Source organism: Lontra canadensis, unplaced genomic scaffold, assembly GCF_010015895.1.
Source record: "Lontra canadensis isolate GAN:19392208 unplaced genomic scaffold, GSC_riverotter_1.0 scaffold40, whole genome shotgun sequence".
NCBI lineage: Eukaryota > Metazoa > Chordata > Mammalia > Carnivora > Mustelidae > Lontra > Lontra canadensis.
This window is the reverse complement of record NW_022631034.1, coordinates 1,446,360-1,472,970: the sequence shown is the minus strand read 5'-3', so window position 1 is coordinate 1,472,970 and position 26,611 is coordinate 1,446,360. Positions and strand designations below refer to the sequence as shown.

Below are 26,611 nucleotides of genomic sequence, written 5' to 3'. Positions count from 1 at the left end.
TTTGTGGGTGTGTGTGTGTGTGTGTGTGTGTGTGTAGTTTTTTAAGAAGTTTATTCAAGGTTCTCAAAGTCTTGGCTTTACCAGAAGCCAGTGAACCAATATAGACAACATTTAGTTCTTTTAAAACATGTCTTCTAATTTTAAAACATTCTCTTTCTTAAAAATACAGTGTATTTGGGTGCCTGGGTGGCTCAGTGGGTTAAAGCCTCTGCCTTCAGCCGAGGTCATGATCCCAGCATCTTGGGATCAAGTCCCCGCATCGGGCTCTCTGCTCAGCAGGGAGCCTGCTTCCCCCTCTCTCTGCCTGCCTCTCTGCCTACTTGTGATCTCTGTCAAATAAATTAAATAAATAAAAAATTAAAAAATTAAAAAACAAAAACAGTGTATTTAAAAGCCAGCTCAGTGTTAATAAAAGACATCTGGTTAACACAGATAAAGGTAGATCAAGCATCAGTTGACTAATCGCTTTCCAGGGTGTCAGTTAAGACAGACTGTGTTTAAACTTGTTAGTTGTTGCCTCCAAAAGGGAGTGTGTACAGCACAAAGCCAGTGATTCACAGTCACAGGAACTGGAGCCTGGCTTTTTGACAGCATACCCTGCTAGGTGTTCTCATGTAGAGATGGAGGAACAGACCCCTTGCTGTAGCTCTCACAAGGCCAGTACTGTAGTTATGGGTACATTGTATAATGTCTTCATTATATCACTGGCTAAATTACATGGCTCAGATGAGTTTTACAGGAAAAGTTGCTGCGTGGATGGGTTATGTGGAGATGTCTCTTACTAAGCATTGCTGACTAGATAATGAAGAATTTTAGGCTGTTGGTTCAGCCTGTCCAGCATTATTAATCTTTTCTGGGTCATTCTGGAGATGGTACAGACCGATTCTCAAACCCTGAGTTATTCTTTCCACACAGACAGGTCCCTTCTGCTTTCTGGGCATCGGTGTCCTCATACGTAAAACAAGTGGGTTGCATCAGTTATTCTTCAGTGAGGAATGACTCTCTTTGCCCAGTAATATCTTGTTTGATGGACACAGTCATGTGGTTACCCACCCTTATCTTTGAGGCTAGGCCTTCTTCACAAAGAAAAGTAAATGACCCTATTAATTCGCTGGAGTGTGGGGGTTTTGCCATGCTACATAGATTTTAGGTAGGTGGCAGAGCCCAGTGAGAAGAGAGAGTGAAGGTATCTGGGTTCCAGTTCCTTGTCAGAGCTAGGAGCAGGAGAGGGCAGAACAGAAGTGATGGCCAGTAGTTACAGTAGCGCAGAGGATAGGGTGGGTAACCCAGGACCACTGGCTCCGTGAACTTGTCTGACTGTTGCAAGGTAGGCAGGGAACCATGGAGGCCATTTGCTCCACTGACCTTATCTTCTACCTTAGTAACTTTCCTAGCAGTTTACTTTCCAGGATAAGGTTTCAGGTTTTTTCTCAGTAGTTTTTTGGGAAAAGAATTTTCCAAATAGAATGCTGTCATTCATCCACTTTTTTTCTTTACCATGAAGTTTAAAGACTAAGTGATTTATTTTTAGACTTTATAGTAAGCAGGTTTCAAAACTTCTAAGGTATCAAAACGTATAAAAAATAATCACTTGGGTTTTATTTCAAATCTCAATTAAGCTGGTGACTCTTTACTTAGCAAATTTTCCTGGGAGTGAGAATGTTACATCTAAGACCAAGTGTACCCTGAAATTATTCCATGCTTACTAAATCAGGGGTGATGAATTCGTGCTTATGTTCTCCTGCGCTCAGTGTAGATATTGCCGCGTAGTCCCCACACTTCCTTGCTAAACCTAGACAGAGCCTCAGACTGTCCACCAACATAGTAGTTCAGACGGCCAGAGTAGTCTATCCCTAGACTAGATTTTATTGATTATGTTGTTGATTATGTGCTGTTAGTGCCTAATCTTACACAGACACTCGCTTTCTTAATTTCCTTAACCTAAGCAACTAGAGAACACTTTTTTTTTTTTTAATTTAGCTTTCTTTTTCAAATATTTTTGTTAACTGAAAAGTCTCATTCAAACCAAATGCCTGTTTTTAGGAAGTGGGAGGTCCATGTAACCTATTTGCCCATTGATTATGCCACATCTTTTCATGACCGTGTTGTGTATTGGCCAATGGTATTACATTACACCATCAGCACCTATAGAACCGGAGACTTTGTTCAAAACAGGAGGAAAGCCTGAACATCTTTGTATGTGCTGTCTGTAGTCACAGCTACTGCTCAGCCCAGATGGATGATTGCAGGCCTTGTGGCAGGGAGCCCATCTCGTTCTGTGTTACACAGAATGACCAAGCAAGGCCTTCTCTTCACAGTGGTTCTTCTATTAGCTTTCTCTAGAAGCAGAAGTTTTGCTTTAAATGCTGTGGTTTTTTTTTCCTCTCCTGATTAACAAAATATATGCTCCCTGTGCTTTCTGTGTTCCATGTCTTAGGGAAAAGAAAAATTTGCGTGCAAATCTGTCACTGAGAGATAACAATGTTGGAAGTTTAAGGGAATAATAATCTCTTCTGTATGTGAATTTTGTATAAAGTGCTTGCATTTCGCTCCCTCCGTTGGTTTCTCACAAGAGGCGGTTGGAGCAGACTGTTGTCTATATTTATAATGTAGATAGAGGCTTAGAGAGGCTAAGTGATTTTATGATGGACTCACAGAAAGTTAATAGCAGATTTAGAATTCAAACACCCACTTTTTGACTCAGGGGTCCAACAGCAGCCATGTGAAGCTATCTAGGAGAAAAAATTCAGAATGTATTACCTTGTCTTTGGTTTTCCCCAGTACTTAACTAATGGAACGATGATGGGTTACGGATCTGAGAAGACCCCTAGTAGCTGGATAATTTTGGGAGAGTTACTTAACATGTCTGTTTGTAGGACATAATAGGCTCTTAGTAGGCGGTAGCTTTGGTTGTTTTTTAATGCCGTCTTTATGATAGGGAGAGTAGACTCCCCTGGCCGGTGGTACTGGTGGGTCAGATTTCTCCTTCAGCTATACTTTCAAATGGCTGCTGCTTGTTCTGTTGCAGCCAGAGGTCCGTTCCTGTGGCGAAGCAGAGGAATGCAACAGGCTGCTGGTGCCAGATGGGCTTTCTCCAGAAACAGGCCTAGTATTTAGGGAAGGAAATAATCCCATGAGAATTGTTTTCTGGTTTTTGAATTTTATGTAAATGGAATCATGTTCATGGGATTTATTTTAATATTCCACAGATACAGTTATTATGTTCCCAGAGGGGACTGTGCAGTATGTATTTGGGGTGTTTTTCTATATAAAATTTAATGCTCAGAGTAGAGAGCCTTAGGCTTGGAGTATATAGACTCAAGGCTACCATGTATTAACTGTGTTATCTAAAGTAAGTCACTCACTGTCTTCTGGGGATAAGGCTTGGTCCTATCTACCTCACAGGGGTGTCACGGGGATCACATGACATTGATGTATATAGAAGCATTTTGCAAACTATAAAGCATTCCATAAATATAAAGGTAGTTATAGTTTGTTCCTTCGTTTATTAGCGGTTACCTGACTAAACTCTCTTCAGCATAGTGCCCCTGGGCCAGCTGTGGGGCCTGGCACATGACTGGGGACTTAGATGTCAGAATGTACATTTAGGAGGAGATATTTAGAGCTAAGGCAGGAAAAGAGCTCAGGTGTAAAGAGAGGTTTATTTGAGGCCTTTGCCAAATAACTGATTTCTTTCCACTCCTCGGTCACTCCTCGGTTAGCAGAAAGAATTAGAAATAATATTTACACATAATTAACATCACTTATTGAACTGGATGGACATTCTTCACATCAGGCATTATATCCATGTTGTCTTTAATTCTGATAACAACTCGACAAGATAGGCCTTAATATTCCTCTTATTACTTATGCAGAAACTAAATTAAACTAAACTAAATTCCTTTTATTATTTATGTAGCAAATCCTTATGGTCCATCACACTGGCTTTATTCTCTTAGTGACTTTGGGGTAAAAGAGTAGCTTATCTAGGAAAGGAGGGTAATTTAGAGTTGAGGAAGGTTCTTAGGCCTGAGATTTCTTTTATGTGTTTCAGCTTCAGTGAAATAAAGTCTCTCCTTTTAAAGCTGATCTAACACTCATGTTAGAGTTGGAAGAAACTTTAACAGGCACCCCCTTTAACTTCCCTCACAAAAGCTAAGGCTGGCGTAAGGAAGCAGGGGTGGGCTTGTGCAATGTCCTGGGCTTCTGATGCCTGGTACGCTGCTTTCGCAGGGCCCATGGCTTTTCCTGCTGGGTGCTGGTAAGCCTCTCAGAGAGACTTCTTCCAGTGCCCACCTGCTGGTTTGCTGGGTTATGCCTTTTCTCCTCAAAGAAAGACAAAATAAATTCAGTGCAAAAACTAATGAGTCTAATGCCAGTAAAATAACTTTTACCATTTTAAGGAAATTGAAAATGACATAGATTTAATAGGAAACTTGAAATCTATTCAGTAGCATTACAGGTAGGTTTGTGGGTATATTAAAAAGTAAATTCACCTTCTCAGCCTGTAGAAAATGCTAAGCCAGGGAGCATGTATGTTTAAATCACTTCAGTTATTTGTGCCTAACAACAAACACTTGGAGCGAGGCAGATGTGACATTTGACATTGTTCCTGCTCTCAAGGAATTTATAGTCTTGCTGATAGAGGCAGGTCTCCTGAGTTCTAGGCCTGTGCTTTGTTGTGCTTTAATGGTTTCTCATCATACCATGTTTACAGGTATGGAAGAGCATAGCATAATGCTCTGTATGACTTCTTTCCTTTATTCTTTGTTCTCTAACAATGAGTTGTGGAACACTTTCTATTTGCTGTCACTTCGTTAAGCATGGTGGTTACAGAGATAAACCCTGAAGGCATTCACAGTGTCTGGTTAGGTGATCATGTACGTACAGATACAGAGAGTCACGTACATGCATGTACTTAGTCACATGTATGCAGTGTCTGTGATAAAAGTAGCACTTAGTGTTTGGGACAGTTTGGCGGGAAAGTGCCTGATGTGAATGTGGGTTTTTGTGCAGAGCTTCCCAGTGGAAGCATTGTTTGAGATAGGTTTATAATTCATGTCAGTGATTGAATTTGAATTTTTGCTTCTAGCCATGATGGAATAACAGGGATAGGATTTACCTTCTTGCCTTAACCTACTAGAATACCGAATATATATGAAAAATGGTTTCAGACATTGGACAACAGGTAGTAAAGGATTGTGGAGAGAGAAGGGATGAGAGGAGAAAAGAAGGATATAAAAAAAGACCAAATTAAACTTCTAGGGATGAAAAATATAATAATCTGAATTGAAAATAAAGCAGAAGGTATTAAATAGCAAGCAGATTAGACACTGCAGAAAAAAGATCAGTGAATTAAAGAAATCGCAATAGAAACTAATAGAAATAGCAATAGCTACTATAGAAACTAGTGCTTCCAAGATGAAGCACATTCAAAAGCCTTGAAAACAAATGAACAGATTACTAGTAACATGGGGTAGTATCAAGAGATCTAACATATGTGTTAGATCTATTGTCCTGAGGTGTAACTATGAGGTGTAATATGTGTAACTATTGTCCTGAGCAAGTGGTGGGGGTAGGGAAAATTTTTGAGGAGTTAATGGAAGATTTTCTTTCCAAATTTGATGAAAACTAAATCCACACATACAAGGCTCAACAAACGGTTAAGTTATATTAAATAAACTGTACCATGAAGAGGGACATTTTTTAATGCTGAAAGATTTATTTCAAGTAGCATAACAATCCTGAGTGTATATGTACTTAATGAGAAAGCCTCAAAATATATGAAGCAAAAACTCATGAAGCCGAATGTAGAACACTTGAACACCATCATCAACTAATACGACCTAATTGACATTTATGGAACACTCAACAACAGTAAATAAATACTCTTTTCAAGTGCACATGGGACATTTACCAAGATAAACTACATTCTGGGCCATAAAACAAGTGTTAATAGTTTAAAATAATTGAAATAATAGAAAGCATGTTCCCTGGCCAGAACATAATTAAACTAGAAATTAATAACATAGAGATATATGGAAAAATCTTCAAATACTTGGAAATAAACACACCTCTCAATAGCACCTGGTTCAAAGAAAAAATCATGCAGAAGATTAGAAATCATTTAGAATGAATGAAAATCAGAGCACCACATAGCAAAATGTATGGATTGCTGCTAGAGGAATGCTTAGAGGGAAGTCTATAGCTTAATTACATGCATACATTAGAAAAAAAGAGAGATCAAAAATCAGTGACCTAATAAGCCTTTCCCTTAAGAAAGTAGAAAAAAATAAGAGCAGGTTAAACCCAAAGGAAACATGAGGAAGTTAAGAGCAGAATTCAATGAAATAGAAAACAGAAAAGCAATAGAGAAAAATCAATGAACCTAAAACTTGGAGGTCAATAAAAGATCAATAAAATTGCTCAACCATTGCCAATTGATAGGGACAAAAAGTGAGAATGCACAAATTATCATAGAAGGAATGAAAGTGGTATTACAGAGCTTGCATATACTAAAAGGATAATGGCATATTATGAACATTATGCCATAAACTAGAAAACTGTGTCTGTGAAATGGACAAATTCTTGAAAAAAAACTAAAAACTCATTCAAGAAGAAATAGCATGAATAGCCGTATTCTACTAAATATTAAATAACACTACTTAATTAAAGAATTAGCCCTGATTAATGGGACAATTTAGCTCTGTTAAAGACACTGAATTTTAGTTAAAAATCTTCTCAAAAGGAAAACTCCAGGCCTTGATCACTTTAGTGGATGATTCTACAAAATGTTTAAGGAAGAAATAATGCCAAGTCTACATAAATTCTTTCAGAATATAAAAGAGAATACTTCTCAATCAACTTTTATGAGGCCAGCATACCCTGTACTGATAGTTGACAAAAAATTTCAAGGGCAGAGGGTGGAAGTTATATAAATTATATAATTTTATAAAATTATATAAAAAGGTGGACTGTTTCTCATATTTGCTTAACAAACTGATATTGCAAGAGAAATTATGTTCTTGAGAGAGAAATCCTCCATCCTGGATGGGAAATGAGGTGATCAATGCACCCTTTTATTTCTCTTTCTTCCTTTGCGTTTGGCTTAAAAACAAAATGGCAACAAAACCTTGCTTTCACCAGCAACTGTTTTAAAGAGTAATTCTCCCTGGGTAGACTTGAGCTTTCACGTGTTACAGGGAAGAAGTAGGTTTTAATGTTCGAGAAAGCTTATAATCTAACCATCTGGGAGAACTGCTGAGATTAGCCAGACATGGCTTCTGCTTTCAAACAAATACCCGTTTCTTCGTACCCAAGGAGAGAGGTACAAAATCTTCCTCACATTACATTTTAGAAAGAGAAAGCCTTCTGGAACTGTTTTTTGGGTTCAGCTCCATATATATGAGATTCTTAAACATCACTGTCTATCCTGGGAGTGATGCAGGGGAATGTATACATGTGTATGTGTGGCGGGAGTGAGTACCGAGGATTTTGTATGTGTATGTGTGGCGGGAGTGAGTACCGAGGATTTTGTTGAAAGAACAGAACAGCTGATTTTGAGGGCTTGCTCTAAAATCAGATACTTTCTTGTGTCTTACAGGCAATGGATTTTGAAGGCTGGGCTGACACCCTCTTTCTTCTGCAGTTCACCCTCTCTTGTGTGATGGGGTAAGCCTCTGTTGCCTTGTTGGCAGATCGTTTTCCTAGAGACGTTTGTTCTCGGGTCCTTTTGCTTCTTTCTCAGTATCCTGTTCTGTCTTTTGAGTGTGTCTGCATAGGATGATTAAACTTCCAGATTCAGGTGGTTTCATAACCCTTGGGAATGTACCCTTAGGGCTACTAAACTAATTCCAAAGTCATGTTTCCAAGGATGGGGACAAGAAACTATTTACGTAGGAACCTAGTATGTGATAGATAAGCACCGTTATATTTCAAAATGCATTATTTTATTTCTACATTGACCATTTGACACATATTTTTGTCCTCTTACTTGTGTGGAAGCTGTCCCGGAACTCAAGTAAGTTGTCTAAGTTTGCACAGTTAGCATTGGCGGCCTTTGACTTTGAGGCTGTCTGACTCTCTACAAGGTTGTCTTCCTCCTAGGAGAGAATATGTGGAAGGTAAGAAAAGGGTATCTGTTAACATGCCTCTTCTCTTCACCTTCGTATTTCCATGAGGAATTGTTTTCCTCAGCCGGTCAGTTTGGGTAGTATTTATGACTAGATCGGGCACAGGTGAGGTGCCCAGTGAGGGAGTGCTTCAAAGTAAAGTTAACACGGTGCCTTGGTACTGAATCAAGCTCTGAGCCCTCGTTGTAAATCTCTCCGTTCCAGCTGCTGCCAGTTAGTTGTTGAGTGAACCTATATTCCCTCTCAAAGTAGTGCTAATTTGGGTTTCTTCCATCTTTCAGAATCTCCCTTGCCTCCTGTCCAGAGGTCGCATTGACCTCATGGGAGGTGCTCTGCTGAACCGTGGTCTGTGAACTCAGCTTTCTCTCAGGGTTAGGTGAACTAGTGGGAATATGATCTAAAAAGAGTACTCATGATTAGGAATGGTTGCAAGGTTTTGGTGAGGGTAGTTGGGGAAAACACCTGGTCAGTAAATGGACACATGATTCTCTCTAATGAAATTTTTAAAAAATCTAAAGCTTCAGTACAAGCAGGGGTGAGGTGGGGAAAGCTCAGAGTCAGTGACTGCAATGTGCTAGCATGGCCAATGCTGTTTCTCTTGGCTGAAGATTGCTTGAAAGTAAGCAACCAGCTCTTAAACTTCTTCCTTCTCTGTTCCAGGTTTATCTTGATGTACGCCACAGTACTCTGCACGCAGTATAATTCTGCCCTTACAACTACAATAGTTGGCTGTATTAAAGTGAGTTGAAAAAATACTGTTATCTTTTGGGTACCTGCTTTATTTAAAAATGGTGACTCTAAATCTTGCTGTGGTCTAAAACCCCATCATCCTTCTTTCCTCACAGATTGTCTTGGTTTGACAGATTGTGGTGCTGGTTTCTAAAACGATCTTCAAGAACTCGGGGAGGGCATAATCTCTACTTCCAGGCAACTTGGCTCTGGGGAATATGGGAAAAGGAGAATGGGTTACCTTAGAGTAGTAGAAGAGAAATAGCTTTGTTTCAGACAGGATAGGTGGCTAGCTTGGGAGTGATAGGCCTGTCCCTTTAGCCCCCAAAGAAAACTGTTCTGTTCGCTGCCTTACTGAGTTCTGGCTATTGTAGGGAAAGGATGCCTGCCAGAAGTTAATCAAGGGAGTTTTCCGGTGCCTGAGCCAAACCTTAAATGGCCCACTTTTAAAAGCTGTGTCTGACATTTCCAGTGATGTCATTTCCTCCTGATCCATTTTATTTGAGGGAGGCTCATTTGTCCTAAGCCAGGGGAGCCAAGTTGACTTGAATATAGAGCTGAAGTTAGTGGCTTGAAGCCTGAGGCCTCTTTATCTGACTTTGTGCTTCTAGTGCTTTAAGATCCAAGAGGCCACGGCATGCCTGATTTCCAAATGAATTAGCAGGGTAGGCTTGCCTTCTAAAAAAAGGCAAGAGAGAGAGAGGTCCGTGATCCTTTGGGAAATACAATGCCTGCCCTTGGGACTTCCTTTCTGATTTCCCCATTTGTCAATAGTGACGGAAGGGATTGAAAAAGTTTTTACTGCCCTGCTATGTTTCCCTTTGCACCCCCATGGATTGGTGTCCACCTGCCCTCACTTTAAAAACTAGATTTGGGTTAAAATTTCAGGTCTGTGACTTCAAATCATGGAATTGGAGTGTTTGTGTAAATAGAATTAGCTGTGTGAATTCCCATGAAAGCTAGAGGCGGTTAATCTACAGTCAGGCCTGGGCTTGCTAAAACAGGTTTAGCCCCTCAAATTAGCTCTCCACTCTGTTTTGGTTTTGTGAAGTAAAGGCTTCAAGAGCAAAGTGAATGAATGGCTTGCCTCTTCAGAATAAGAAGAGCAAGAACATGAAAGATGGGCCAGTTGTTACCATGTTTTTTCCAAAAAGGATACTGCCCAAAAGCCAGTATTTAATTTTAATAACCTATTTGCTTAGGATTTCATAGGGTGCTTTCTTTATATTTAGGAGCATGGGGTAAAAATATAATCATGGTCTTATTAACAGAAAGTCCAGAACTTTTCTTTTGATATATCTTCCTCCCCATGCAGCCCTCTGGATTTACTCTGTCCAAAGGGATCAGTGTTATTTCCAAACTCTAGAGAGAGGGGAAAAAATTGGTTTGTCTGATTAGTTTACAGCTGCTCTTGCTTCTCACTGTCTCGTGGCATTGCTGTTGAAGGCTGTCTGATGTCTTCAGACAGATGGGAGTACGCCGATGCCCTTGCTGGTTCAGAGTCTCGTGGTCCACAGTGGAGCTTCTTTCATTAGCCTCCCAGATACAACCCTTTTGGCTCAGTCATCATTCCCCAAGGGGCTGTCACTGGTTCTTGTTTCTCTGAAGCATGGTGGGAAAATTTCTGAGGATACTTAATTACAAATGGCAATTACTAGGCCCACCTCTTACACACTAAATCAGAATCTCAAGTAGAGCCTGGAAATCATCATTTCTAACAAGGTATATTAACGTTTGAGAATCACAGTCTGAATTTTGAGGTACTAGTATAGTCTCTTCTCTGCTTGCTGGTAGGTTCTGTTCGAAGCATCACTGTCTTTTCCTGACTGATTTTGAACAGCAGGATTTGGGCTCTCAGTCTTCTCCCTTTCTGTAGCTCCTGGGCGCTTCATGCAAATGAACCTGCCATCTCTGCATCTCTGTGCTCTGAGCTGATCCCAAGTTACCTACTAGCCTTGTTTACTGTTGCATGATATTTAATTTTGCGTTTTCCCCTCAAAATAATAAGAAAATCTGTTCTGTGGTAACTTGCTGTCTCCATCCTTAGACCTAGAAGAGGCTGACATAATTCCGAATGCTCTCTCAGAGGGCATGCCCATTATAAAAATAATTCTGAAGTTTCTTTTTGGCTTTTCAGAAACACTGTGGCACTTTACCTCTGCTTCGTAGACCTGATCTAGGCAAGCCCAGGTTCTAAAAATGTTTGTGACATTTACCACTTCTGTCAGCTGTCATAGCAGAGAGGGAGGTGGTGACTTTGAATGTGAAAGCGAGGAGGTTAGGGAAGAATTGACTAGTAACTTGAACTTTGGGAAAGTTTATTTCACCTCTGTGGCCTGAAGATAAATAAAAGGGAGCCAGATAAGCAGATGTTTACACCTAGGAGTTTAAGGGAGTGAGGAGAAATAATTTTAAATATGGGAATTTGATATGACTTTTCATGTATTTTTTTTAAGAATACAAAGAAGAATGTCTCTAAAAACAGTGTTCATGTTGGTAAACTCTCTGTCATCCCTTTTTTCCTTTCTAAAAAAGAGGTAAAGATGTTGATATGTGAGGTTTTTCTTCTTCACTTTCACCTCAAAAGTCAATGGTTACTTGGGTGGGAGGAAGAAGCCTTCTTGTCTAAGACTGCTAAACATGCATTAGTGCTTTCTACCCCTACAGACAGCAGTGTTTCTCTATTTAGATTTACAATGTCAGCCCATACCATGGGACAGGGGAAGTTGATAATCTGCTGATAATTCTCGATGAAAGTATTTAGCTTTTGGAGGGCTAGACTGAGAAGAGGTTAATGTCTTTTCTTATTTCTTATTTCCTAGTACACTCATTATAGGATTGGTGGGTTTTTGTTATTGTCTGTTTCTTTGATTTTGTATTTTAAGGATAGGTATTTGGGCCATTCTATGGATGAGTTAATATGAACATTGAAAAATCTCGGTTAAACCTGTGTTACAACATATTGCCATTTTTCTTTGTAGAATATTTTAATAACTTATATTGGAATGGTCTTTGGTGGAGATTATATTTTCACATGGACAAACTTCATTGGCTTAAATATCAGGTAAGTAAAAATATTTAAATGTAACCACTTTGACAAGTGGGATTTGGATACTTAAATAGTGTCATAATAGGGGGCTATTTAATTGAAAATTTTTCATTTATTAAACAATTATTGAACACCTACAGTATAGTGTATTTTTAATGTCTTCACATAATGCTTTTTAAGAAATGGGGATAAGATGGTTCCATATTTATGCACAGTATTTAGGGAATCTTTTCTGGAAGTTAAACCCTTCCTACTTACTAGCTTTCAAAGACAGTCTTTTACTTATTATGCTAGATGGCAGTACACTGTTCTCAGGCAAATTCCGGGCTAAAGAAGAGCAGCTCTATTAGAATTGCTGTATATGTGCCTGACCTTGGACATATCACTGGATTGCTTTAGTCCAGACTTCATCAGTGATGGGGGTAACTTGCATGAAAGATCCTTATTAGTTCCAGAATTAATTTCATGGCTTTAAATGCTGTATGTATGCTTAAAAATTCTCAGATTTGTTTTTGGGCCGGAACCCTGTCTTGAACTCCAGTTGTTTATCTTTCCTGAGCTTCAATTTTCTTACGTGTTGGGAATGAAGATATCCATATCTCTTTAGAGTTGTTAGCATGAAATAATCTAATATAAAGTACCCAATTCACTGTTTGACATCTGTGGTGAGTAAATATCAGTTTCTTTCATTAATATTTGTGAGAAAGGGCCAGGATATAAGGAACAACCGGGTGGAACAAGTTTTGACTTTGGATTCATTGACTTTGCCTCCATTTCACTCACTTCTAAAAATTTGGATTAAAGAATCATTATGGCACCATATAGACCTGACTCAGAGGTGCTTTGGTTTTCTTTTTGTTCCCTTCAAATAAATAACCTGTAAGGTTATTTGGCTTGTAAAGCCAAAATGAAGTAAAAGCTTCTGTTTGCATTTTCAGATCTCTGCAGTTCAAATCTCTCATAAGGTAACAAAGTTCTTACAGAAGACTTAGGTATCTTTTTTCACATTGCAGGCTATTTAAAAAAACTTTTAAAGTGTATGATATGTTGCAATGTTATGAAGTATGTCAGTCTAACATAATTAAATCCAATATCTTGAAAATTCTTCCAGTAGAATTTCCTTTTGTGTCAGGTAGTGCATTTTAGTTCTGGTTGAACAGTCCCGTTTTGCTAGCAAGGTTACTTGATAGTGATAATTATGATTATGACTGTCATGGGTACTCTGTCCCTAGGTAGTATTTTTAACAATTTCTAATTGCTTTCACATTTTATTGTAATAAATTTTACATATCTTGTCATTTTAATCTCTCTTATTACAAGGCTGAGGAGAATAATTGATGTACTTAATCAGCCAAATTAGTTGCAGAGTTGGGATTAAAATCCAGGTGAATTTCTTTTCGAATACTATTTCCATTACAGCATGCTTTTCAATGTTTATAGAGGAAAGTATATATTAACTAATTTTTTTTTACTCTCTTTAAAATGAAAATTATGGTTTTATTATTTATAGTTTTTGACTTCTTTTAGTCATTGGTAAGCAGACTCACAGGTTGTGGACGTTACTTTTTTTTTTAATGTAAAAACCAAATGTAAAGTGGCTGTCATATTTCACTTTGGAAATGGTGTCAGTGCATTTTTGGCTGACTGCACGTTGAAGGAGATCAGTAATTAAATCGTATTCTTAAAAGAATCTATGATTAGGGGTGCCTACGTTGCTCAGTTAAGCATCTGGCTTTTTTTTTTTTTTTTAAAGATTTTATCTATTTATTTGACAGACAGAGATCACAAGTAGTCAGAGACGCAGGCAGAGAGAGGGGAGGAAGCAGGCTCCCTGAGGAGCAGAGAGCCCAATGCGGGGCTCGATCCCAGGACCCCGAGATCATGACCTGAGCCGAAGGCAGAGGCTTTAACCCACTGAGACACCCAGGCGCCCCGAGCATCTGACTTTTGATCTCAGCTCAGGTCTTGATCTCAGGGTCGTGAGTGTGGGCCCCATGTTGGGCTCCACCCTGGATGTGGAGCCTATTAAAAAAAAAAAAAGATTCTGTGATTAGACCCAGATACAACTAGCTTCCCTCCACCCTGCCTAGATTCTTTGTTTTGTTTTGTTTTGTTTTTTAAAGATTTTATTTGAGAGAGAGAAAGAATGAGAAGAGAGCACACGCATGAGAGGAAAGAGGTGAGCAGGAGAAGCAGACTCCCCACCAAGCAGGGAGCGCGCCAGGGGACTTGACCCCAGGACTCCAGGACCATGACCTGAGTCGAAGGCAGCCGCTCAACCAACTGAGCCACCCAGGTGCCCTCTTTGTTGTTTTAAGAAAAGTTTAAGTAGCCCTCTCTTGGGGCGCCTGGGTGGCTCAGTGGGCTGAACCTCTGCCTTCAGCTCAGGTCATGATCTCAGGGTCCTGGGATCAGGCCCCTCATCGGGCTCTCTGATCGGTGGGGAGCCTGCTTCCCCCTCTCTCTCTGCCTGCCTCCCCCTCTCTCTCTGCCTGCCTCCCCCTCTCTCTCAGCCTGCCTTTCTGCCTACTTGTGATCTCTGTCTCTGTGTCAAATAAATAAATAAAATCTTTAAAAAAAAAAAAAGTAGCCCTCTCTCTGTTGTGATTCAAGTGCAAGAAGCAAGAGGTTTATACTGACCTACTCAGTATAATGATTCTGTGATTTAGGAGGCTTTTTTTTTTTTTCCCCTCAGTAGGGCTCTGTTGAGAGCCTGGCTGTCTTTAGGTCTTCTAAATGCCTTTTTCCAGTAGCCACTTAGTGAGTGCTCACCCCAGCCCAAAGGGCAACAACCAAGAGTAGGAAATGATTAGCAAATGGTGGTGACAAGAGCCTGCTTCTGTACTTCCATCAGTTGGTGGACTTGGCCTTGCCTTTGGCCTAAGTAATGTAACTTTTCCAGATAATGATATCATCATCCTCATAACTGCCCAGGCTAGAATTCCTAGAATCTGTGGGACTCATCTTCATCTGTGATTCTTTTTTTCCTTTCATTAAAAAAAGTGCATATATATATATATATATATATATATATATATATATTTTTTTTTTTTAAGTACAGTCAGATTCACCCCTTTTCATGTAAAGTTCTGTGAGTTTTGACAGATGCCTACAGTCATGTAACTACCACCACGACGTTCATGATATAAAACAATTGTGTTGGGGCACCTGGGTGGCTCAGTGGGTTAAGCCTCTGCCTTTGGCTCAGGTCGTGATCTCGGGGTCCTGGGATCGAGTCCCAAATCGGGCTCTCTGCTCAGCAGGGAGCCTGCTTCCCCCTCTCTCTCTGCCTGCCTCTCTGCCTACTTGTGATCTCTGTCTGTCAAATAAAATAATAAAATCTCAGGTCATGATCCCAGGGTCCTGGGATCGAGCCCCACATTGGGCTCTCTGCTCAGCGGGGAACCTGCTTCCTCCTCTCTCTCTGCTTGCTTCTCTGCCTACTTGTGATCTCTGTCTGTCAAATGAATAAATAAAATCTTAAAAAAAAAAAGACGTTTGGGTAGTTTCCAGTTTTTAGCTGTTTTATATTAGCTGTTAAAAAGCATTTCCTTTGCTTAGTGGTTCTCTCATTTGGAGAGAGAGAGAGGACATGTTTTGTGCTACCGGTTAGTTGCTGCTGATGTAATCTCCACTAGGCTATTTATAGAATTATATAACTGACATCTATCTCACTTGAGTAACTTGGGCTTTCAAATAGGATCTAGGGAGGTTGGCTAGCTGTTGGTTATATCATAATTCCTGACAGAAGATCACCGAAATGGAAATGGCAAAAAATTTGTGTTCTGTTGCAGGACTGCCATGAGCTATTTATAATTCACCTTTTGCAACCTCAGGTTTTTTTGCTCTCAGTTTTTGAGCTCGAGTTGTCTATCCTAATTCTGCCACTAAACTTCTCTGTTTCACCTTGTGGTAGTCCTGTAGAAACTGTGCCCCATGCTCAGGGGGTCTGGAGTTATTTTGCAGGAGACTTAGGACATTGGAAGGAACTTCCTCCTGGTGTGGAAGATACATAAAATACGCTGTCCTTTTAGTTTTGATGGGAGTCCTCCACCCACATCCTAATTTTTTTTAAGAGGCAGAAAAGAAAAAGAAGTATAAATGTAGGGTAAGAAATGGTAGATGGGCTGAAGTAGTTTGGATTCAGCCCCAAGTTGAGGAACAGTATCAGAGATGTCAAGAAAACAAAACAAAACAAAGCAAAAAGCTCTTTGTAAATATGGGAGAGAATCTCCCTTTCCAAAAAACCCACAGTAAACAATAAGAATAGGTAGAAAACAAGTTCTAGGCTTATATTCTTTTTTGTTTTCCTGTAACTTTTCTCTAGTGCTGTCTTTAAAACAACAACAACAAACCTGTCTGTCTGGGGTCTACCCAGAATTCTGATCTTAGAACGTTTGCCTGATTCATTCATATCAGTTAATAAAGCAAATGATACCCTTTTCACGGTCAGTGAGTTCCAAACAACATCACAACAGGATTTGAGAGCCTTTTATTTGTTTCTAAATTTATTCCTGGGAAAATTCCTAAAACTCTTAGGCAGATGGAATAGTTCACATCCTGGCCAGACATCTGTGACTAAGGTACTTCTATTTTTAAATTATGTGCATGGACCAGCACTTACCCTGGTGTAGAAAGGACGCAAATACCTTTGTGGGAAGGCAGCGGATAGGGAGTCAGTGTTTGCCGAGTACCTAGTTGGTGACGCTGTCTTTCCACGCCGTCTCATCTAGTTGTCTCTGGTTCACAGCACAGTGAAATGGAGACTCCAGTAAAGTCAGTTGTCCAAAGGCACACAGCTGCCCCAGTGAGAAGCAGAACTGAGATTCTAACCCTGATGTGACTAGAAAAATATGCCCGGTGACTTAGCCATTTGAGGCCACGTGGGTTAAGAGATCAAATGGCCTGCCCTTTGTTTTCAACAGTTCCCAGAGCCTCTTTGCTTACCTCCTGCCTTACCACTGATTGGTCTCTATTCTTCTGTCTCCTTTGGTAGGCAGAGTAAGAATCAGAATTATTGAACCCAGTCTGTGCATATGTTAAAGAAAGTGATGACTTAGGGTATACAAAGCCATAGACTAATTCTGTTGAGGGAATTTGTAATTTAGCTGGGAAGATTCATTTATTCATAAATATATGGTTGATACCTGCTAAACATTGTTTTAGGCACTGGGGATAGAGCTGCTATCAAAACCCTTGCCCTTCATGGAGTTTTCCTTCTAGTAGAGGAGACAAAAAAATGAATGGGTAATCAGTGTTAGCTGTGATGATAAATGCAGAAAAATAAAGCAGGAAAGGGGATTAAAGGGTATTGCAGGGGGCGGGCATACTTATACTTGTAAATACCTATAAAATGGAGGGAATGAACCACATGGATTTCTGGAGGGAAGAGCAAGTGAAAAGAGCCTGAAGTGGGAGTGTAGCCTGGTGTGTTCAGGGAACAAGTGAGGCCAGTGTGGTGGGAGTAGCATGGATGAGGTGAGATGGGGCCATGCATGTAATGGGGTGGGGTGACAGATTGGGGACTGCTTTTAAGAGAGGGTAAGATGGAGGATTTTGTATAAAGGAGTGACATGATCTGATTTAGTTTTAACAGGACTCCGTTGCCCACTGTTGAGATAAGGTGCAAGGAGGAGGGAAAGAGTGAAGATTGTTAACAGTAATGGCTTTGATGCATGTAGGAATCATAAAGCATTTATTATAACATTAGGAATGTATATGGCCTTAATAACAGCAATGATGAGGTACTTCTCTACATTCTCTTGAGAGCTTTCCATAGCTGTCATCACGCAAGTGTCACAAAGTAGCTGTCCAGACTGGTACCTGTCATAAGGCTGTGGTTGTCTGCTTGGGAAGCTGCAAAGAGGAAAGGCTCCTTTGGGGTGGCCTTGAGCAGTAGGTAGGATTTGAGGAGGCAGAAAACAGAAGGGGCTTATTCCCGTCATTGAGTACTGCATGAGCAAAAGCATGGAGCCAGCCATGCAGATGTTGGATGGGAGACTGGGGATGGGCAGCAGGTACTCTGGGATGGCTGGAGTAAGGGACCTCACAAGGGTGGTATAGACCGGCCCCCAAGTGTGAGCTGCCTCGAGTGTCTCCTAACCCAGGAATGAGGAATACCCGGCTCAGAAGACACCGTGCGAGTTACTGCTCAACTGCAGGTCATAGAGGTGAGGTCAAAGCTTGTTCACTCAGTACAAGCAAGGCCTCTTTGGGATGACCAAAGACAAGAGGCCTTATTACCCCTAGGACTCCTGGATTTTCTGGGTGAACAGAAAATGAAGATGAAGAAAAGATGAAGAAAAGCCGCAGTTGGCAAAACCTGTTACTTCTGTTTGCTTTTTTGGCAGTATTAGCTCCTGGTGTGCCTTGGCATTTTGACTTTGACTTTGACTGATGTTTACTGTATGCTAATTAGCTTTTTGAAATGATCTATTGTCCATTATATAATTTAAGTATAGAATTTGAGTTATAAAATTAACATAATTTTATTTAGCCTCTTGTTATATAAATAAATTATATAATTTAATTTGCCCTTCAGTCCTCTAAAAGTGCTATTCTAATCGCCATTTCCCAGATGGGTTCATTTCACAGAGCCGAGGCTCTGAGAGGGTAAGTAACTTGTCCCCCATCATAGACCTTTGTGAATGTCAAGGTCAGCAGTCAATCCTGTTCACCTCTGTGCCTCTCTCTGTTCAGATTGGAAAGCTTTGGAAGGTTATATATACAGAGGTAACACAGCTCTGCTTTATTTGGCTGGTGAGAAAGAGGAAAGAAGGCTCCCCAGCAGCTGCTCTGTGGGGGTCAAGATGGGGTATAGGAAGAATGCAGCCAGAGGTACAGTTGCTGTTACGTGGCAGGAATTACTGTATGTTAGGAAATAGCAGTAAAAATCACACTGCCCTGGGTCACAGGTTTTGGTGTAGATTGACATGTTTTACATGTGAAATACAGAAGGCAGAGTCCAGTCTGAGAGGCAGAGCTGCCCGGCTAGACATGAGCAGACATGTCAGCTATGAGAGGAGATGGAGACAGCCTGGATCTTAGACTTTTGCTCCCTGACCATGGAGTTGCCATGTGGAAGGCATTTCAGCATCTGTTTGTAGAATGGATATCTCTAAGTGAGGCTGGTAAATAGGTCCGTGGCTGTGGATCTAGGAGAGGTAGGTTGTGTCTGCCTGGCCTGGGAAGATGAGATGTGGTCAGAGCGGGTGGAGTGGCCCAGCCTTGCAGTATTCTAACTGAAGCCTGGTCTCTCTCTCCTGTTCAGCTCCCGGCTGTGTCTGTCACAGGTTCAGTGAATTCAGAGATGGTAGTACCGTGATCTGAGTATTAGGCAGGGGGAAAATTGCTTGAGATTTAAAAAAATGAGTATATAGGATGGTCAAATATATAAATAACAAGTCCAGAGTATCAGAAGTCATCATCTTTAATGTGAACATTTACAGAACCAATAGATGGAGAAGTTTTTTGTTTGAATCTGTAGAAGATCCTAACTCCCAGCCATTTGGTATTGATGTATAAAGATTCATATAGACCCACCACCCCCAATTTGGGCTTTCCCCTTTCTTTTCTCCACCCTCCTCTTCCCCCTCCTTGAAGTTTGCTCACATGCCCAAAGCTGCTATGAAGCAATTTAGATTCCTTTCCAAAACATTCATTCACCACTGCTCGGCTCACAGGATCCTTGTGGATGGATACTCAGTTCTCTTCAGACCCTTTGGAAATGGCCATTTCTGAAAATGTGCATATTTGATAATGATAAAGTCAGGAATAAAGATGAGGTGAAAAATCTTTTTTTATTGCCTCATGTTGGAACGTGTAAGGATTTGAAAAGTCTGTGCCTTTTCTCCAGAGTTTAGAATAGGAATCTCTGTGTTTTGATTTTGCTCTGGTTGTTCAAACAGCTCTGTAGCAACAGTGTACCCTCCTCTTGCATCAGGTCAAGTCTCCCTATGATACCACCCTACCTTTGTTAATGGTGCATCCCCTCTAGTCTGTGAATAGCGGGGCTGACAGGGAAGGGCGGGGAAGGAATATATATTTCCTGGTTGTTTTACCATATGCCAGGATCAAGGCCTGGGTTCTTTATGTATATGATCTCATTTATAGAGAGTATTATTCTTATTTTATTAATACAGAAATAGAATCTCAGAGAAATTAACAAGGGACACAGAGCTAGTAGTATATTCAAGACCTAACTCCACAAAGTCCGTGTTTTTTCATTACACCAACTATGCTAGGGATGTAGGGTACAGGGTCATCTTAAGGATGAGGCCTAGAAGAAATTCCAGGGTATTCTTTGTCTTCTTCAATCCTCCACTGCTCTATTATTTCTCTCCAAGTGAAATCAGCTTAATATAAAGATCAGAGAATGTCTTGACAGGAAAAATAAAGAAACCGTTGTTATATTTGAGGTTGTTGTGGAAGGAGGACCCTAGAGGAAAGAATGAAAGGAAGAAAGGAGCAATCCTACTTTGTGGTGAGGGGAGGGCAGGGTTGGAGGCAAAGGGGACTTTGTCCTGTAGATGTACATGTGAATCTCAAAGAATGTTGAGCTTCTGTCATTTCTCACTGAGTAGGGAGCCCCAGGTGGGACTCCATCTCCAGAACCTGGGATCACGACCCGGCAGACACTCAGCTGACTGAGCCACGCAGGTCCCCCGAGAATAGAACCAATTTCAAACAAGGTGTAAGTTCATGAGTCAAGTGGTCATGCAAAAGGTGGGGAGCCAAATCTGGGAGGAACATCTGAAAGCAGAAGTGGGGCCAAGATGCCAACTGGAGATCCAAGAGAGTCAAAGGTGTCAGGCTTAGCAGAAGAGTCTCTAGTGTCTCTGTGATGAGCTCCCCCAGTTTACTTTCAGTTGGTGACTAGGGCAGGGGGCTGTGTATCCCATGTGGATTTGAGGTCACTACAGAGAATTGGCAAGTGTAATCACTGTCCCTCACTCACACCTTCCTTCCGGGTGGTCAGTGTGGTGGATAAGTGAGGGGTACCAGAAAGCAGCTCAGAGGCAGAGGGCTCAGATGAGAGGTTCTGCACTGTGAACTTGATTGTAGTCAGAGAGAAACTAGCTCTATGAATTTCCCAGGGTCTGCATGTTTACTTACTAATTGGGATGTTTTTTATCCTTAAAAATTACATTTCTTTGTCTTGAATGATTATTTTTGAAAATACAGAAAATAGAAATTAAAAAATCACCTATGGGGCGCCTGGGTGGCTCAGTGGGTTAAGGCCTCTGCCTTCGGCTCAGGTCATGATCTCAGGGTCCTGGGATCGAGCCCCTCATTGGGTTCTCTGCTCGGCGGGGAGCCTGCTTCCCCCTTTCCCTCTGCCTGCCTCTCTGCCTACTTGTGATCTGTCTCTGTCAAGGAAATAAATAAAATCTTAAAAAAAAAAAAATCACCTATGATCCCACCATCTAGATGTAAAAACCATAAATGTTCTTATGTTGTCTCTAGACTTCATTCTGATGCATATTAGTGTACGTGTGTACTTAAATAATGGGATTAGACAATACTTCATGTTTTGTGAGATTATTTTCTCATTTAAGATGTCATTGCCATTTTTGTTTTATATTGTTTTATTAAATACATCATATTCTATTGTACGCATTTATGTAATTCTCTCTTGGGACATTTATCCTTTACCTCATTTTCTGCTATTATAAATTTTGTGGCAAACTCTTTCTTGGTAAGTCTATGAGATGTATACAATTCTTCCATGAAGTAGATTGCTCAAAGGAGAAGCAGAATCCTAAGGTTTTTTTTTTTTTTTTTTACTTCAACAAATGGTGTTCCAGAAGGGTGGTATAAAATTGGCACTCCTGCCAGCAGGTACGTGCACACATTTATTTCCTCAGAGCATCGGCAGCAGGGCGTGATAGGATGGTGAGGGAGCATCTCTTGTTCGGTAGCTGAAAACACCGTATGTTTTAATTTTACGTTCTGTTGGTTTATGAAGGTAACTCCAGCCCTCAACACTAGTCCCCCATACCTTCGCCATTCCTTCCTTCTCTCCTCCCTGATGGTGGTTTTCTGTTTTGCAGCATTGCAGGGAGCCTGGTGTATTCCTACATCACTTTCTCTGAAGAGCAGCTGAGCAAACAGTCAGAGGCCAGTAACAAGCTGGACATTAAGGGGAAAGGAGCAGTGTGACCAGAGGATTGCTTCGATGACGTAGGCCCAAGGTTTTGATCAACTGAAAACACTGGCAATTCGTACACAGACACTGAGGTGTCTTGATTATGGAGAAAATAACCATTCCTTTGCACTTGTACAATCTGAGGATTGATTGCTGCCTTTTAAAATTTTATGAGAGAAACTTATAATTGACTCTATTTTAAATATGCCATTGGAATTAATTTATATCAAACTGGAAAATGTACCGGACTTTTTAATTTATTTCTTTTATGCCGACAGTGAAACATCGGTGTTTTGAAAATACTGTTCCATAGTTTGAAATCCAGGTGTCTCTTAGAGCTGCATTTACATAGTGCCCCAGCTGGAGCCTCCTCAGTTGGTTTGCTGCGGCACAGAGAGGCAGGTTAGCCTGCCTTCTGCTGGAAATGCAGCCAAGTATCTACAATTTCTCCTTCTTGAATTTTGTTTCTTAACAGTTGCATTTCCTTTTAAGGGTAGTATCACTGCATTTGCTTAAGATGACAGCTTTGGCATTAGAAAACCATGTGGGCTTTGAAGTTGTATGGGTTTCCACGTTGGCTTCCCTGAGGACTCCTGGGATGGGCACAGTGCATTCCTTGACGTTATGCTATATTCCCTCTTTGTTGTGTAGGATGGCGATAATGAAGGGAGGGAGAAAGTAGGCCCTTTTCTCATTTATTCATCTGTAGGATTCATTCATTCAACTCAAAGGTACCGGGTATATAATATGTACCTGGCATTATGCTAAGTGCTGGGGGTACAGGGATGTTTTTGGAGGTAGCTGAATGATCTTACTCCTGCTATTGTGACGGAGGGTTAAGAGAGGAAACTTAACTTTACGATCCATTCAGGAGATGCTGTGACCCTGAACAAGCCACAGAAACTTTTTTCAGCTCTTAGCTACCGCGAGTCTGTGAATGGGCTTAGAAACACCCGCCCCTGTCTGCCCCACAATGGTGAAACCAGAAGCTACGACAGGAGATGACATGCATGTGAAGAGCTGCATTTTGTTTATTTATTTAAACAGTTGTTTCGTTTTAATTTTTTTTAAAGTTAACTCTGTACCCAACGTGGAGCTTGAACTCCTGACCCCAAGATCAAGAGTCGTATGAAGAGCTGCATTTTGGAAACTATGCAGCCCAGGTCTTCTCCTCTGAGGGAGAATGGCTGGCCAGCAAGGTGGCCCCCATCTCTTTGCTGTGCTTCCCTCTTCTGGGTTTGGTTGCTATTCTTTTTACTCCTCTTTGAATTGCTGCAGCTAGGTCTTCCATTCCTGAGTGTGCTGGTTTGAGGGGAAAGCCTGCTGAGATGTCTACGTGTTGTCCAGGCGTGGTCTCTGTGTGGCAGTGTCCGCTTAGAGTTTACACGGCAGGAGCATACCGGTCTCCTCGGGTACTGTCACCTACAACCCCTGTCCCTTGGGCGTGGCCCCTTCTCGCAAGACTTCTGCTGCATCCTGGGAGAGCAGCTGTGAATAGGCGGTGCCTGCGCTGTCTCTCTGGATGGGAAGGGTCTTCCCTCACACACAGCCCTGTGTGCCGGCTCAGAGACATCCACTGACTTTGGGTATGAGTGTTTGCACAGGCTGGTTGTGCAGTCAGTGCGGAAGAGGCTGGGTACTTTCGCACTGGTCTGCACGAACTTCTCTTTCACTGGGTTTGGAATCCACAGGGTTCTACTGGCTTACTTAACAGGAGGCCTGGAAGGTTTTGATTTCTTTTTATTTCTAAAAAATGGAGGTCATTTTCATATCCATGTGTTTCCTAGATTTGGATTTGTCTTTACTAAAGCCAGACCAGTGGTATTGGGTCCCTAGAATTAGCCCCATGGCCAACTTTCAAGCTAAAAGCTCCCAAGGCTCCCTTTTTTCAGGGTCATCTGATCTGAGAAAATTTGCGGGGGGTGGGGGGGAACATAGGATATTTTCTTATTGTAAGATTGTTTTTCTGGTCTCTGTTTTACCAAAAGAAAACAAGACTCCGAGGAAGTAGGTGACTTGTTAAGAAGTAAAAATTCATGTTTCTTCTGTTGTACCATGCTGCCATTGAGAAACTTTCATTTTCCTCTGAGAGTGAGGAAATGAAGATGCTGGGTTAGCTTTAGCTCTTCAAAGGAGGCAAGTGCTTGGTTGAATTTGGACTCAGAGAGGATAGGCTTTGCAGAGGGAGGACAGTGATGCCAGAGCTTCTGTCTCATTTCCAGGCTGGCCTCAGTTGCTATAAACTCTGGCTGCGAATGTTGCCTGCCCCTGCCTGGTTTTGCCTGAATAAGGTGGAAAGGCATCGTGAGAGTTAGTTTTAGTGGTTCTGTTCCTTCTATTGAGGCACATGGAGGGAATTTTGACTTTAGAGATAATTTGTGTTGTAGAATTTCTTGTCATGAAAGGCCTTTGGATGTGTCTAGAGCTGTTAGGCTAGAACCCCAAGAGGGGTTGAACTGCTTCTTGGGGGTCAGGTTCCTTGAAGATCTGTCATCTCTCTAGGTTTGAGAAAATAGTGTCATTACAGCCTCACTGAATGCACATGACCTTGGCATTCCCACCACAATCCCCCCAGTCCATGCTGAACTTGCTGAGTGTCCAGAAACAGCACAGAGAGTTTCATCTTCTGCCTTGTCCAGGTTCTGCTTCCTAGATGCCCCCCTTCGACTTCCACCAACATGTCAAGATAAGAGAAAGCAGCCTGGGGAAGTTAGGACTGAAGAGACTGGCCAACTGTTTTTGGAGTTTTTCAATTACGTGCAGGCTTGGTTTTAGTGAACTAGAGGTTTACCTGGTGCTCTGACATCACCCAGAATGTCTGGATTTTGCCCCAAAGTTGATATTTTACAAGGCAAAAATTCTGTGACCTACTAACTACCTCCTGGGGGAAAGAGAGGCAGCTTTATAGTTAAACCCTTCGTTTGCCCTTTGAGACAGATAAGCTGTGGTGAGAATTTTGAAAACCAAATTCTGACTAGTGGCTCCTCTTCTTGAGTTAATGAAAACAAAGTTCTCTTTGACCATCCTGCTTTTTAGTCTGTGCCAGATTGATTCAGAGAACCCTGGCTGACCAGACTGTGCATTGCCGGCGTGTCAGGTGATTTGTAATTGCTTCATATGGGTGTTGATTTTATAAGTCAGTCATTGCTAGGCTCCAACTCGAAAGTTGGTTTAAAAAAACATGCATCTGCAAGTTTTCTGTAGTCCTATTGTATCAAGAATCCATGGAAAGTTTGGGTCAGTAACACTGACATGTGTTTTTCACGGAAAGACTAGCAGAGTTTCATATTTGACTGGTTTGGAATAGTGCTTTAGTATTTTGGACCTGTTTTTGTTATTGTGGTCTTATCGGTGAACAGAGATTTATTGAGCATCTTTTTTATGCCAGAGCCTTATGCCGAGCTCTGGGGAAACCACCGTAAATAGGACAGTCCTTGTTCTCAAGGAACGTATAATTCTTTAGCCAGGTGCATATTAAGAGGAAGAGGGTGAAAGGAGTGGTTTGTAACTAAGAGCAGTTGGCAGTTACCACAGATTATGGGTGCCTCACCCACCCATAGAGCCAAAGCGTTTTCTTCATCTAAAAGGACTTTCTCAACACCTGCTACTCTTCTAGTTCTGAGAGAAGTGTCCGGCTGTTAGAATCTGTGACTAGTCTGGCTTCCTCTCCCTCTATTTCACATATTCTTTCTTCCCCATAACTATGTAGTCCAGGAGTCACCCCTTCTCTGTTTCCCTTTCCTCGGTTTCAGTTATCCGTGGTCAACCGAGGTCTGGAAGCAGATGATCCTTCTGACATAGGGTCGGAAGGTCAGTAGTAGCTTAATGCTATGTCACAATGTCTGCGTCATTCACCGGGCTCCATCTCATCACGTGGACATTTTATCACCTCACGTCATCACGGGGTGAGTACAGTCCAATAAGACACTTTGAGAGACTCCACGTTCATGTAACTTTTATGACAATATAATTTTTCTATTTTATTATTGTTAATCCCTTACTGTGCCTAATTTATAAATTAAACTTTATCATGTACGTATAGGAAAAAGCATGTAAAGGGTTCGGTACTCTCTGTGGCTTCAGGCATCCACTAGGGATCTTGGAACATATCCCCTGTGAATAAAGGGGACACTTATATATCGGCTCCTCCTCTGAATAAGGCTGTAATTGATGGGAAAACAGTAATAGTCCCAATAAATGATAATGGATGTGAAACTATTCAGCACGATGCTTCATACATATGAGGCGCCCAGCGAGTGTCATTATGTCATGACATCATGGGGAGACTGTAGGCAAACTAGGTACTTCATCTCTGCTCCTTAAATGCTGGAGGCCTGGGCAGTGGGTATATTTCTTGAAAATCATGATCCTGTACTTTGTTGCCTCTGGAATTTAACAGTTCTTTTTTTTTTTTTTTTTTTTTTAAGTACCTACTGGATATAATTGTGGCCATTAGGTGATGCAGGTCATTCCACCTATTTTAAAAAAAAAGAACAAAGTTGATTTTCTTTTGGTGGTGAATTTTAAAAGAAAAAATGATTTTCTGTCTTCACC

The 26,611-nt window shown here is 41.1% G+C and overlaps 1 protein-coding gene across 1 annotated transcript in view; it reads left to right on the top strand.

The window, feature by feature from the left end:
- Positions 1–23,195, top strand: part of SLC35D1 (solute carrier family 35 member D1) — a 39,621-nt gene extending 16,426 nt beyond the window's left edge. Inside the window, exons 9-12 of the mRNA XM_032870058.1 lie at positions 7,604–7,671; positions 8,793–8,871; positions 11,843–11,925; positions 21,963–23,195. Of these exons, the coding sequence (XP_032725949.1) occupies positions 7,604–7,671; positions 8,793–8,871; positions 11,843–11,925; positions 21,963–22,071 (339 nt within the window). The 3' untranslated portion in view covers positions 22,072–23,195. The remainder of the gene's footprint in view (positions 1–7,603; positions 7,672–8,792; positions 8,872–11,842; positions 11,926–21,962) is intronic.
- Positions 23,196–26,611: the final 3,416 nt, after the last annotated feature.